The sequence below is a fragment of the Argentina anserina genome, chromosome 2 (genome assembly GCF_933775445.1).
Source record: "Argentina anserina chromosome 2, drPotAnse1.1, whole genome shotgun sequence".
Classification (NCBI taxonomy): domain Eukaryota; kingdom Viridiplantae; phylum Streptophyta; class Magnoliopsida; order Rosales; family Rosaceae; genus Argentina; species Argentina anserina.
In genome coordinates, this window is record NC_065873.1 from 5,656,467 (window position 1) to 5,670,197 (window position 13,731).

At 38.1% G+C, this 13,731-nt stretch overlaps 1 protein-coding gene across 4 annotated transcripts in view; it reads left to right on the plus strand.

Moving 5' to 3' along the window:
- Nucleotides 1-364: 364 nt before the first annotated feature.
- Nucleotides 365-13,731, plus strand: part of LOC126781941 (phosphatidylinositol 4-kinase alpha 1) — a 90,298-nt gene continuing 76,931 nt past the window's right edge. For 3 of the 4 annotated variants that reach the window (XR_007670718.1, XR_007670717.1, XM_050507065.1), the window contains exons 1-23: nt 367-1,592; nt 1,753-2,094; nt 2,200-2,361; nt 2,734-2,904; nt 3,092-3,250; nt 3,349-3,476; nt 3,662-3,968; nt 4,765-4,933; nt 5,097-5,314; nt 6,005-6,163; nt 6,276-6,458; nt 6,571-7,104; nt 7,198-7,557; nt 8,139-8,353; nt 8,637-8,823; nt 8,988-9,124; nt 9,260-9,413; nt 10,173-10,439; nt 11,119-11,196; nt 11,411-11,458; nt 12,049-12,221; nt 12,332-12,527; nt 13,027-13,167. Coding sequence is in view for 2 of the 4 variants with exons in the window: in XM_050507065.1 (XP_050363022.1) it covers nt 606-1,592; nt 1,753-2,094; nt 2,200-2,361; nt 2,734-2,904; nt 3,092-3,250; nt 3,349-3,476; nt 3,662-3,968; nt 4,765-4,933; nt 5,097-5,314; nt 6,005-6,163; nt 6,276-6,458; nt 6,571-7,104; nt 7,198-7,557; nt 8,139-8,353; nt 8,637-8,823; nt 8,988-9,124; nt 9,260-9,413; nt 10,173-10,439; nt 11,119-11,196; nt 11,411-11,458; nt 12,049-12,221; nt 12,332-12,527; nt 13,027-13,167 (5,475 nt within the window). In the remaining 2 variants the exon portion in view is untranslated. Of the gene's footprint in view, nt 1,593-1,752; nt 2,095-2,199; nt 2,362-2,733; nt 2,905-3,091; nt 3,251-3,348; nt 3,477-3,661; nt 3,969-4,764; nt 4,934-5,096; nt 5,315-6,004; nt 6,164-6,275; nt 6,459-6,570; nt 7,105-7,197; nt 7,558-8,138; nt 8,354-8,636; nt 8,824-8,987; nt 9,125-9,259; nt 9,414-10,172; nt 10,440-11,118; nt 11,197-11,410; nt 11,459-12,048; nt 12,222-12,331; nt 12,528-13,026; nt 13,168-13,731 lie in introns of all 4 variants that reach the window. The other variant, XM_050507066.1, reaches the window with a different exon arrangement.

The window sequence follows — 13,731 nt, forward strand, 5'->3', positions numbered from 1 at the left end:
GAGAAGTGAACAAGGTTGTTGATCTGTTGTCCAATATTAGATTGGATTATGAGATTGGAACTTACTAGTGGATGACTCGTGTGAAACTCCGTTTAGAAGCGTACATATTATGTAATTTGGCCAACAAACAAAACATAAAAGAAGATGTGAGACTCGTTAAGACAGAGTTAGCACTCGTAACGTGTCGACCCGTAAATTAGTCAAAGTGACGTACCCGTTTTTAACTCACCGAGTCGACTCGCTCGTGCAGTCGTGCCACTATGAAGTACACTAACCGTGTCGGAGAGAGAGAGCAGGGAGTGGAATTAAAAAGAGATAAATAAAAAGAAAACAAAAAAAAACAAACAACTCTCAGAAGAAGCAGGAAAGCCAAAAAACACACAGGACGCGAGAAAGTAAAGGAGAAAAAGCGACTACACCTCCCCCACGAAGAAGAAAGAAGAATTCAATTCATAGGGTTATTTCCCTCCTTCTCGTTTTTTTGTCCGGACGTGGAATTCTCCAATTCAGGGGCGGTAATGCCGAGGACAGTTTCGGCATTAATTTCTTTCAATATTATTGAAATTCGGGTTTGAATTTCTTTGTGATTCTCTTCGGATTCCGCAATGGAGTCTCTGATGGAGCTCTGCGACCTAATCGCGGACCACCCGGCGCAATTCGCCGAGAAGCTTTCGTGGATATGCGGCCGGTGTCCCCCGCCGGAGTCTCTCCTCGGCGGATCGCCGCGTGTGACCCGGTCCCAGCTCAATGCCGTCCTCGCTGTCGCTCGCTTTCTCTCCAAATGCTCCGACGCCTCCGATCTCCGCCCCAAATCCGCGGTTCTCGAGTTTCTTCGCTCCGTTCCGGCTTCCTTCGACCGCTCCTTTTGGCCGCAGTCGTTCGGCACCGACTTGATCGGTTTCTTCTTCGTTGATTTTCTCGGATACGTGTCGAAGGCGGCGGAATTGTCGCCGGATTTCGCGTCGGATGTCGCCGGGTTCTCGGGAGAGGTCGTCGTCGCGGCGATTAGCGACGGAGGCGAGGATTTAGCGGTTTCTAGGGCTTTTCTGACGGCTCTTTCGCAGAATTTCCCTCCAATTTTGCCTCATGATGCTGAGAAGCTGATCAATATGTTGATTGACCAGTCTGCGGTGGTCTCCGGCAATGTGGCCCAGTCTCCGGTGACGCCGAGAGGTCGGAATGCGGCGATCTCCGAGACCTCGTCCTCGGCGCAGAGCTCGCCGATGAACAATGGGAACCATCACCAGGGCAATGAGAGTAATGAGGTCAGTAATGTGTCTGGTTCGTCAGGGAGTGGTTCGTCTAAGGGGTCAATGGTGATGAATGGGAGCAGCATTATGTGGAAGAGTGGGGTTGATCAGTTGGGAGTGACTTTTGGATTGAATGATGGAGGCAGCGGAGGCGGGGCGGCAATGCTTAGGCAGCAAGTTGCTCAGTTTGAGGAAGAGTCTGTTGAAAATTTGGAGAAGCAAGAGGTGGCTTTTAAATTGATTGCTCATATATTGGAGAAAGCTCGTGTTGATACTGCGCTATTGGAGGAGGTCAGATTAATTTCCAAGAGGCAGCTGCAGTCTATGTACGTGTTCCTGAGGGTAAGAATTTCAGTGCTTTTGTTTTGTTTATAATGTCGTTACGATTTATAGCTATTGCATTATAGTATGGTCTTTGTGAAAGTATATAGAATGTGCTTTTTTAGAGGAAAATAAATGTAAGGAAGAGATGTGATGGTAATGTCCGGTTACATTTGAGCAGATTAGGAAGCGAGATTGGAGTGAACATGGGGCTCTCTTAAAAGCTAGAATCAACACAAAGTTGTCAGTATATCGAGCTGCTGTCGAGTTGACTCTTAATTGCCTTGCTTGTTATGATACTGACGGGAAATCAGCCAAGAAATTAGCACATGAGACTGTTGCATTATTGATGGAAGCTGCTGAAGCATGCTTACAATCTGTGTGGCGTAAGGTGCGAATTTGTGAAGAGCTCTTTGGTTGTTTATTGTCTGGGCTTGCACAAATTGCTGTCAAACGGGGCGGCCAGGCCCTTCGTATTTTGCTCATCCGCCTCAAGCCCGTAGTGTTAGCTGTATGCACCCAGGTATCTGTTTTTTAAAATCTTTGAATTTTTAACTTCAACCAAAACATTTGTGCTGAAAGGTGTATGGGGTGATACTTTACATTTCCCTAATTTTGATTTTAATAGGCTGAGACTTGGGCAAGCAGCCAAGGAGCAATGTTTGATAGTGTATTGAAGACAAGTTGTGAGATAATTGAGTCATGTTGGACCAAGGAGCGAGCTCCAGTCGATACATTCATAATGGGATTAGCTACAAGTATTCGAGAACGAAATGATTATGAGGAACAGGTTGGTTGTATGATTGCCTTTACGATTTTCATACCTGATGCGCATATAGATGCAAACATGCATGCCTACACAGGATGCACAATTAGAGGCAAACACACATGGGTATATGGATGCGTTTGTGTTGATGCTTTCAGGAACTTTTATGCAATTTCTGTAATTTGTTTTGGTTGAATTATTGGTTGTCCCTTTTTACCCTTTCTGTGAGGAAATTTTTTAGTGTTTCACTTATTGCAAAGTCTGATGTTCAGTTTTAATCCATAATGCTCGTTATACCAAACGCTGATGTCATGAGTTATGAAGACTGTCAACTTTTCCCATGCATCTAACTTAACCTATTCTGATTGCATTCTTCTGTTGTTTTGCCAACTTCAGGGTTGTAAAGACAAAGAGGCCATGCCTGTTGTGCAGCTAAATGTTGTACGTCTGCTAGCTGATCTGAATGTTGCTGTTAACAAGTCCGAAGTTGTAGACATGATATTACCTCTATTTATTGAAAGTTTAGAAGAGGGTGATGCAACAACTCCTAGTTTATTGAGACTCCGGGTAAGTTACATTTATTTAGAGATTATTTGTCTAAAGTTGGGTTCTTTCTTTATTATCTCATCTGTATCAAGCAATTTTAATTGAAAACTGCGGGCATCCAGCTTATCAGTTACATAGATGGTCTTTTGAATTATTATTATTATATTATGCTGGGAAGAAGTTTGTCAGCTTTTATACTCTATTGCAGCTCCTTGATGCTGTATCCCGCATGGCGAGTTTAGGTTTTGAGAAATCATACCGTGAGACTGTTGTTCTAATGACAAGAAGTTACTTAAATAAGCTTTCAAGTTTAGGATCTGCTGATAACAAAACTGTGCCACAAGAAGCTACAACAGAACGCGTTGAGGTCTGTATACTTTCTAGACTATGAACTACTCATGATAGTGTTGATTTCTGGACTTCCAATTTTTGAAATGGATTCTCACTGGTTCAATCACATTCTAGACGCTTCCTGCAGGATTCCTTCTCATTGCAAGTGGTCTTACAAATACTAAATTGCGTTCAGACTATCGTCATCGTTTGTTATCTTTATGCTCGGATGTAGGCCTTGCAGCTGAATCCAAAAGTGGAAGGTAGAATTCGTTAAAATAGCAAATTCTGATTGTATAGAATAATATCTATCAAGTACCTCTTATTTGAACCATGACTAATTATGCACTCTGGAGATTTTTGTTCTCTGACACTTTGTGGAATATATATATCCTTATCTCTTTGCATATTTTGATCCTAATTTTTATCTGATATCTAACTATTGCAGGAGTGGAGCAGATTTTCTGGGTCCACTACTTCCTGCTGTGGCTGAAATATGCTCTGATTTTGATCCTACAGTAGATGTGGAGCCTTCACTTTTAAAGTTATTTCGCAACTTGTGGTTCTATATTGCTCTCTTTGGCTTGGCACCTCCTATACAGAAGGTTCAACAACCTTTGAAACAAGTCTCAACTACACTAAACAGTGTGGGAAGCATTGGTACAATTCCTCTTCAAGCTGTGGGTGGACCTTATATGTGGAACTCACAATGGTCTACTGCTGTTCAGAGAATTGCTCAAGGAACTCCGCCACTGGTAAGATGCCATTCCTTTTAATGTCAAACAGTAACGAAGTCTATCTTTGAGGTTTCTGTATGTTGCATGTTAGATCTTTAGCTGATCATCTTATGAACAGAAATTGCCAAGAGATATGCTTATTTAATGCAATTTAGGATTGGATATGTTTAGAGCTGTTGTTATTCCAAATGAAATCATTTTTTTGGAAATGCAATTTAGTGTTTGACTTAGTTGCATGAAATATTTTTTCTCGAAAAGATTGTTTGGTTTCAATGACTATATGGACCAAATCTCAATTTGGTTTATATTTCATACCAATTATGGTTGTTGATTTTAGGTGCCAGTGTGTAATAATATGGTGCGAGAATATATATATGTTTGTTGATGGTAATGGTGATTTCGATTGTCAGCATCTTCATGTTGTATCCAAAACCTTTTTGATTATTTTAATCTTCTATTTCTGCTATACGCAAATACGTTATGATTTTAAATCAAGAAGCAACTTTCTTTGGCAATCAATGAAACAACATAAGAATCCTTAGTGTATGACAAAGTGAGAAATAGCGAAGAATCAGAAGAGAGATGAACCAGAACATGATTAATATCTAAAGTCTCACAATCATTTAAATAAGTTGGGAGAAGCTTGGCATGAAAAGGAGTCTCTATGTAGGTAAATGAATACATACCTTATGATGCCTGGGCATTTATGTTGTGGCATTCTGAAGCTCTTTCTACATGCTGATTATTTACCTGCTGATCCCAGTTTTACCAGTTTTCTTCTATGAGATGTTTTACCTGACAATATCTTCACCAGGTTGTTAGCTCTGTGAAATGGCTTGAAGATGAGTTGGAGCTGAATGCTCTTCACAACCCTGGCAGTCGCCGAGGGAATGGCAATGAGAAAGCTGCTTTAACTCAACGAGCTGCCCTTTCTACTGCTCTTGGAGGGCGTGTTGATGTTGCGGCAATGACTACAATCTCAGGTTGTTAATTCGGTTGTTTTACTTGGTGCTTCGTGGTACTGAATGCACATTATCTGTCTTATTATTGTCTGGAATATTCTCTGCAGAAAGAATAGGCTCATTTTATATTGCTTGATTTCAATCTTTCCAAACTGTAAAAGCTAATCTAGGTAATGACTTGCAGGAGTGAAGGCTACCTATCTTCTTGCTGTGGCATTTCTGGAGATCATACGTTTCAGCAGTAATGGCGGCATCCTCAATGGTGACTCTAGTTTAACTGCTTCTAGAAGTGCATTCAGTTGTGTATTTGAATACCTGAAAACTCCAAATCTTATGCCCGCGGTCTTCCAATGTTTGATGGCAACTGTCCATAGGGCTTTTGAAACAGCAGTTATATGGCTGGTATGCTTTCTATCTAGATTAAAAATTTGAATTTATTGAATTTTTTAATTTTATCTTTTCATGTAGAGACTCATGTGGGCTCTTTTGGTATTGGTTGGTTACAAATCACTTTCATGGGGAGCTATTATTAAGAAGCACATGGAAGTACTTCTATTGAAATCATAATTATATTATATTCGGTAAAGTTGAAGCCAATCAGGTTTTCAAGAACTACCAAAAAGTGCTTCTATTATTCAGTAAGCTCTTTTGACCTTTTTTGGCAAACACTACCAAAATTGTTTCTGGTTGTCTGAAAGCACTTTTGCCAAATCTAGAAGCAGTACAAAGTGAGCCCTTGTGATTCATTGGTATATCATGACACTTAATTTAAGGGATTTTGGCAAATATTCTCACATCTGCACTACACTCTAAACTACTGAAAACTGGAGTGCAAGTGTAAGTTGTGTTAAAATGTGGACTGCCATATTGAATCCCATACAAGAGGCACAAGGGGCTTCATAATGCATCTATGGTCTTTTTTCAGAATACATACTTAAACAGGGACTGAATGTATTGTAAGTGCGTAAATGAGTAAAAGGGTACTTGAGCTTTTTTGTTCGCGTACAATGTTGGTTTTCCTTCTGTATGCCTGTGTGAGTATATATACATGTATGGAACGTCAATATAACAGCCTCTTTGATTTGGGTTCAGGAAGATCGAATATCTGAAACAGGAAATGAAGCTGAAGTGAGAGAATCAACTCTTTTTGCCCATGCTTGCTTTCTTATCAAAAGTATGTCACAAAGAGAGGAACACATCAGGGAAGTTTCTGTGAACTTGCTGACTCAGCTTAGAGATAAGTTTCCACAGGTAATATTGTTAGTAAAATTATATCCACTTTTCTGATAATGTAATTATCACCTGGTGCTTTTTTTAAAATTGAACTGGGCTAGTAGATCTTACGAAGTTCTTACCCATGCAGGTCTTGTGGAATTCATCTTGTGTTGATTCCCTCCTATTCTCAATTCATAATGATACTCCTGCTATTGTTGTCAATGATCCTGCTTGGGTGGTGACTGTTCGTTCTTTATACCAAAAGATTGTTCGAGAGTGGATCATTAAATCACTTTCATATGCTCCTTGCTCTAGCCAAGGTCTTCTACAGGTTGATCTTTAGACTGTATCCTGAAACTGGCATCAATTCTGCAAAATATATGTCATATGTGTAATTTTTGCAAAAAAATATCATTGCTCATACTCAGAAAATTACACTACAGGAAAAGCTGTGTAAAGCGAACACATGGCAAAGAGCACAGCATACACCTGACGTGGTTTCTCTTTTATCTGAGATACGGATTGGCACAGGTAAAACCGATTGTTGGAATGGCATACAAACTGCAAATATTCCTGCTGTTATGGCTGCCGCAGCTGCAGCTTCAGGAGGCAACTTAAAATTAACAGAAGCCTTCAATTTGGAAGTGCTCAGTACTGGTATAGTCAGTGCAACAATGAAATGTAACCATGCTGGAGAAATTGCCGGAATGAGAAGGTTGTATAACAGTATGGGTGGATTCCAGTCCGGCACTTCACCAACTGGATTTGGGCTCGGTGTTGGGCTTCAAAGGTTGATTTCTGGAGCATTTCCTCAACAGACAGAAGCTGAAGATGAGCAATTTAATGGGATGTTGCTCACAAAGTTTGTGCGTTTACTACAACAGTTCGTTAGTGCTGCAGAGAAAGGTTGGGAAGTGGACAAGTCCCAATTCCGTGAGACTTGTTCTCAGGCTACGGCATTACTTCTGTCGAATCTGGTAACTTGTTTGCTTCCCTTAATGCTTGCTTGCCAATTCTTAAGGTTTTGTCCCGTTGCGACTTTATCTGATTTACAAGTTCTTTCATTTCAGGGCTCTACCTCAAAATCATATGTGGAGGGCTTCTCACAACTTCTTCGTCTTCTCTGCTGGTGTCCTGCTTATATTTCTACATCAGATGCAATGGAAACTGGTGTATTCATTTGGACTTGGTTGGTTTCTTCTGCTCCCGAATTGGGCTCTCTAGTCCTTGCAGAGCTTGTTGATGCATGGTTATGGACCATTGATACAAAACGTGGTATCTTTGCTTCAGACGTAAAATATTCTGGGCCAGCTGCAAAGTTAAGGCCTCAACTTTCTCCTGGTGAGCCAGAAGTGCCTCCTGAAGTGAATCCTGTTGAGCAAATAATGGCTCATAGATTATGGCTTGGATTTTTCATTGACCGCTTTGAGGTAAGGAATCACATTACTCTCTCTGCCTCAGTGTCTTTCATGCCCTCTTGCTATATGTATATGCACATTAATATCTAATTATATATTCAAATAGCTTTCTTCAATAAGGTTAACCTTAATGTAGAAAGTGCATCTATGGTTACTGTAGTCATAACATTTAACGGGTATAAGACCTTAGAGTTAAGAAATCAGTCCCTTTCAGCCTTATTTGTAGATAGGAAAGCTTCAGTGTCTTGATGATATTGTATTTTTTTTAATGTTTTGTTTCTTCTGTTTTTATTGAGTTCTTTCCGGCCCATATGAGGAGGACCTCTTGTCCTCTATTCCCCTTTTCTTAAAAAAAAAAAATCGATTTTGTCTAGAAAAGATAGTAATTTTTGGTAGTACTGTTCATTTAGGCATGTTTTACCAGGAAAATTTGTTCGAAATTGACTTCAAAATTAATGGTGTGGCATGGTTACGAGCATGATTGCTCTACCTGGAAAAACAATTGATGTTCAAAGGATTACATATATGTTGGAAAATGGGACTTTTCACCCGTATATGTGTGCTTACATTGATATTATGTTTGGCTCTACTAGGTAGTTCGACACAATAGTATTGAACAACTCTTACTACTTGGTCGAATGTTACAAGGGACGACAAAGCTTCCCTGGAATTTTTCACACCATCCTGCAGCTACTGGTACTTTTTTCACTGTCATGCTTCTTGGGCTCAAGTTCTGCTCATGTCAATCGCAGCGGAATCTGCAGAACTTTAAGACAGGTCTTCAGTTGCTGGAAGATAGGATCTATAGGTGACTGAATTAGGCCTTTTACTGTCAATTTTTCTAAGCATTTTCAGTTTACTCGCTTTTCCTCTAATTCTGTATAATTTGCTATTATTCTTTACTTTATTGCTTGATTCAGTTATTAGTAGCTGAATCTTATTGCTTGATAGACTCCCACATGCATAACTCAATCTTTAGTGTTTCTGATTTGGGTAGTCTTGTGGTCAAGAAAGTGGATTTCTATGCAATTTATTTTGATTGATGTACATTCTGAAATTTGGCCGAGACTTTATTGTGTTGCGTGTTACAGGGCCTCTTTGGGATGGTTTGCTTTTGAGCCTGAATGGTTTGACACAAGCTATATGAATTTTACTCAGAGTGAAGCTCAATCCGTCACTGCATTTGTCCACTACCTTTCAAATGAGCGGGCAGATGCTGCCGTCCAATCCGATTTAAAAGGAAGAGGACATGAAAACGGGAATAGTTTGGTTGATGCGGTAAGGCGTGTATGATTAATAATGTTGTAGTATAGTTGTTATAAATCATTCTTCTGCATGAAAAGAATCTCTGTTGTTTTTTTTCTTGTATATTATCTCTATTTATGTGACCCTTTGGATTTTTCTGCTGTCTATTCATAAAATAAAGTAATAATTTCTTGCAGAGTGATCAATATCACCCTGTCTGGGGTCAGATGGAGAACTATGCTGCAGGAAGAGAAAAACGAAAGCAGCTACTCTTGATGCTATGCCAGTATGAGGCCGACAGGCTTGAAGTTTGGGCGCAACCCACTAATACAAAGTAATCTTTTTTTATAAAAAAAAAGAGATATCTGTTTATCAGTGTTTAAGTGACTAGACACTTTCCTCAACATCTATGGTTCCATATGAAATTTTGAATGACATTCCGTACGTTTTGATTGCCATTTGCTTTCAGGGAGACTTCAACTTCTAAGCAAAAAATTAGTTCAGAGAAGTGGATTGAAAATGCCAGGACTGCCTTTTCTGTAGATCCTCGGATTGCTTTATCTTTGGCAAAGAGGTTCCCAACAAATACATTTTTGAAGGCCGAAGTGACACAGCTGGTTCAGGTACTGTATGTCTTTCCTTAATCAAGAGAGTAGAAACCATATGGACTTGGAGTCATACAATTTAGCATTTCCATTGGTGATTCAGAACACTTCAATGTTAGAGAACATTAGGGATTATGTATTTGAAATTGAGTACACTGAGTATTTGTAGTCTTTCAGAATTTTAAGATCTTAAAATTTGGAAGTTCTCTGTGTCTAGCAATTGTCCTGCCTTATTGTAATAAAAAATTGTACAGTTGGCTGCTTCTCCTGGTCTGAATGTTTTAAATGAAACGGGAAAAATTCAGTCTCGGTTTGTTATATAAGAAAGTTACTATCCCAACATACTTTAGTCAAAATCTCTGTATTTTGAATTTAGTGGTTAAACAAAATCACTATGTATTGACAATATCTAATGGCTTCCGAACCCAATAAAATAAAATTAAAACTATAAAATTTATTGTGAAATGTATGTGCGTGTATTGTCGTTATTTATCTTATTAGTGGGTTCCAAATCCCAATAAAAAAAAGTTAAAACCATAAAAATTATTAAGAAATGTTTGTGCACGTATTGTTGTCATTTATCTTATTAGTGGGTTCCAAACCCCATTAAAAAAAGTTAAAACTATTAAAATTATTGAGAAATGCTTGTGCATTTATTGTCGTCATTTATCTTATATAATTTAAAGTCAAACATCTGATTGTTCTTTGTTTCTCTGTTTTTTATTTCCAGACTTAATGTACTGTGGTTCTCACAGATTCATATATTTCTTTTTGCAGTCACATATATTGGACATCCGCTCCATTCCTGAAGCATTGCCATATTTTGTTACTCCAAAGGCTGTGGATGAAAATTCAGCACTTCTACAACAGTTGCCACACTGGGCTGCCTGTTCAATTACACAAGCTCTTGAGTTTCTTACTCCAGCATATAAGGGACATCCTCGAGTCATGGCATATGTTCTTAGAGTACTGGAGTCTTATCCTCCTGAACGAGTAACTTTCTTCATGCCACAACTAGTGCAGGCTTTGCGGTATGATGAAGAGGTGAGTGAGTTACTTATAGCTGCACTTGATAATTATTACTGTAATTATTATTATTATTATGATATAACTTTTTTATTCTTTTCATTTTCATTCAGAGTTGTATAAGGTATGTGATTAGAAGTGAATTGGATATGTCAGAGGGCAGCTTTCTTAAATAATCTTATAAAAACCCAAGCATTAGATCTTAGAATCCTTGACTTTCAATTTCCTATCTCGGCTCTGACTTAAACTAAAATATTGATATTGAACCATATCATAATCCTTTTAGGTACAGTTGATTTTAGGTCAATGTTTGGTTTTCAGTTTGTAGTCAACAAAATGGGTTTCATTATGTCTCCACCACATCATATATATTCATGTTCCCTACTATGGATGCCTATATGTTATCAACTTGATGGAGTAGTGCTGGGTAAACGTTTTTGCTTTACAGTGTACATTTTGAACGTTTATAAGGCAAAATTGATTTCTTCTAGTTACAATGTTTTTATGTACAGAAAATCAGATTAAAATAGAACACAATGTAAATTGTACTTTTGTAATCCAGATGGATTGAACATGGGTTTTTGAGTACTTGGTTGTGGGTGCTTAACTTGACTGCAGTTCTGCTGTTGAGAACTTTATTTCTGTTACTTTTTATATATTCATTGTGTTTATGATTTCTACTTGCTCTTTTTTGCAGAAATTAGTGGAAGGATATCTGCTTAGAGCTACCCAGCGAAGTGATTTATTTGCCCATATTTTAATCTGGCACTTACAGGTGAATGCCAGTTTTAGGAACTATTATACCTTTACACGCGTGCTCATAGATCCATTATGGTCTTAAAATTACTTGCCTATGCACACTCACACAAAGATACACACAGAATGCACACATTCAGTTCTGTGAATTTGGATAGCATCTCTTATGTGCTTTCAATGTATGATCCGGTTGTGGTTTGGATTTTTAGTAGTAATGTGTTCAAGAATGACAGGGTGAGACGGAGGTTCCAGAATCAGGACAAGAGACTGTGTCTGTGAAGGTATGTATGCCTGAAATCTTGAATTGACTACTTTCTGTGAAATTGATTCGAAAGCAATAATTTAACCATAGTGCAAATTATTCTCTTGATGCCAATGCAACTGTTGATGCCATATAGAAAGTTATTCCCTATTATTCACTTAATCTACTTATTCCTCATGTCCAACCATAGTATTGAATCTCATTATGCCAATGCATTGCATTGTTTTAGAAACAATAGTGCATGTTCATAGTCGTTTTCTAATAGAGTATAAATTAAGAGTGTTAGTCCTCCTTTCTTGTCTTGTATTGAATTGGACATGTAAATTTGTTAGGACCAGGGTGTTAATGTCCCACCATGTTGTGGGCATTTAAAACATGCAAAATAGAAAAGTCAGGAAATCCAGTCCATCCGATCTAATATATCAAACAAGGACTCATGGGATGCAGTTAATATGTGCTACCATTTCATTGAAGTTCGTCAATAATAGTTAAGGGGTCAGATATGTTTGCATGTTTCATTATCAATGGCATAACTTTTTATACAAAATAGTGGTTTATATAATATACAGTGTATTCTTTAATTTGTATGTGTTGATGCTGTCATTTCAGAATGCTGCATTTCAAGCATTGTTGCCTCAAGTTCGACAGCGTATTGTTGATGGTTTTAATCCCAAGGCCCAAGATGTGTTCCAGAGAGAATTTGATTTCTTTGACAAGGTTACATCTATTTCTGGTGTACTATTCCCACTGCCGAAGGATGAACGTCGGGCGGGCATTCGGAGGTACATCTAATCTATTTTATGCTCCCCACGAAAAAAAAAAGAATGTGAATAATATGTGCATAAAGCACATATATTTGAAGTTGACCTTAGTATGCTATCTGTTTTAATAGAGAATTGGAGAAAATTGAAGTGATGGGAGAGGATCTCTATTTACCAACTGCTCCAAACAAGCTTGTCCGAGGAATTCAGGTAGACAGTGGAATACCACTACAATCAGCTGCAAAAGTACCTATAATGATAACATTTAATGTTATTGATCGGGGTGGAGACCACAATGATGTAAAGCCACAAGCTTGTATTTTTAAGGTATGCTTGCTCATCTACGCGATTTCATTTGGGGGCTATTTTGCATATCTAGATTAGCTTATCCCATGAAATACAATGGACTAAAAAGTATGCAAACAAAATTCAAGAATTTTTTGTTCTGATTTTCAATCGTGATGTGCATATTCTCCAAAAATTTAACCCACAAGCTACCTAACTTTTCTTTAAATGAATCACATGACTTTAGCTTATATCATTCCAACCATGTTCTCTATTCTCGCTAAAGTTATATTGTCTTAGTTATTCATTGCAAAGAAAGTAATCTAAAGACGACAATGGCCATTGTTCACATGTCACTCCTCCACTATCCTAGCTAAATTTAGGAAACTGAAGATGAGAAACCCCTCTTCTAATAAATTAGGAGGCAACACGATAGGTAAGATGTTGCTGCAATACTTTTGCAACGAAATTATGATACGGTATATCATTCTTATTTTTTGTTATTATTTTGGTTCACAAATTAACCAACTTCTCCTTCAAGGTTGGAGATGATTGCCGCCAAGATGTTCTTGCTCTACAAGTAATTTCACTTCTTAGAGACATATTTGAAGCGGTTGGAATTCATCTTTATTTGTTTCCATATGGTGTGCTCCCAACTGGCCCAGAAAGAGGAATAATCGAGGTATGGATCTATATAAGTTCACTCAGTAATTGAGCATGTGTGCTTCCTTTGCCTATATGGTGCTTTCATTGAACCCCACAAACTGGTAGGTCCATAACTCAAAATCATCAGCCTCTTTCCATGTACCATACTTGGGATGCTAGTCTTGGCAATCTTAAGGCTTTATTTGACTTCTATCTTCTAATTGTAGCACATATTAAATCTCAAGTAGGTGGAAAAAGGCAAAAACCAGTGTGAAAAATATGATTGAGTTTTACCTTGAAATTTGTCCGCAAAATAGATATCTTCACCATGCACCTGTTTATGTGCCAAGTTTTTGTTAGTTACAATATGGCCAACACAACTGACTTTACTTTACAAAAATAGAGGATATTTTATTACGTTCTAGCTAATCATAACTTTGTTTACTGTTAACAAAAATAAAATGAAGTAGTGGTTTCATTTTTTTATTTTTTATGTTTCAGTAAACAGAAAATCCAATTACTTTCATTTTAGTTACACAATGTTGTAAGTGCCACTCCAATGGATTTATCAACCCTTAATGAGCTATGTATCTATCACCTC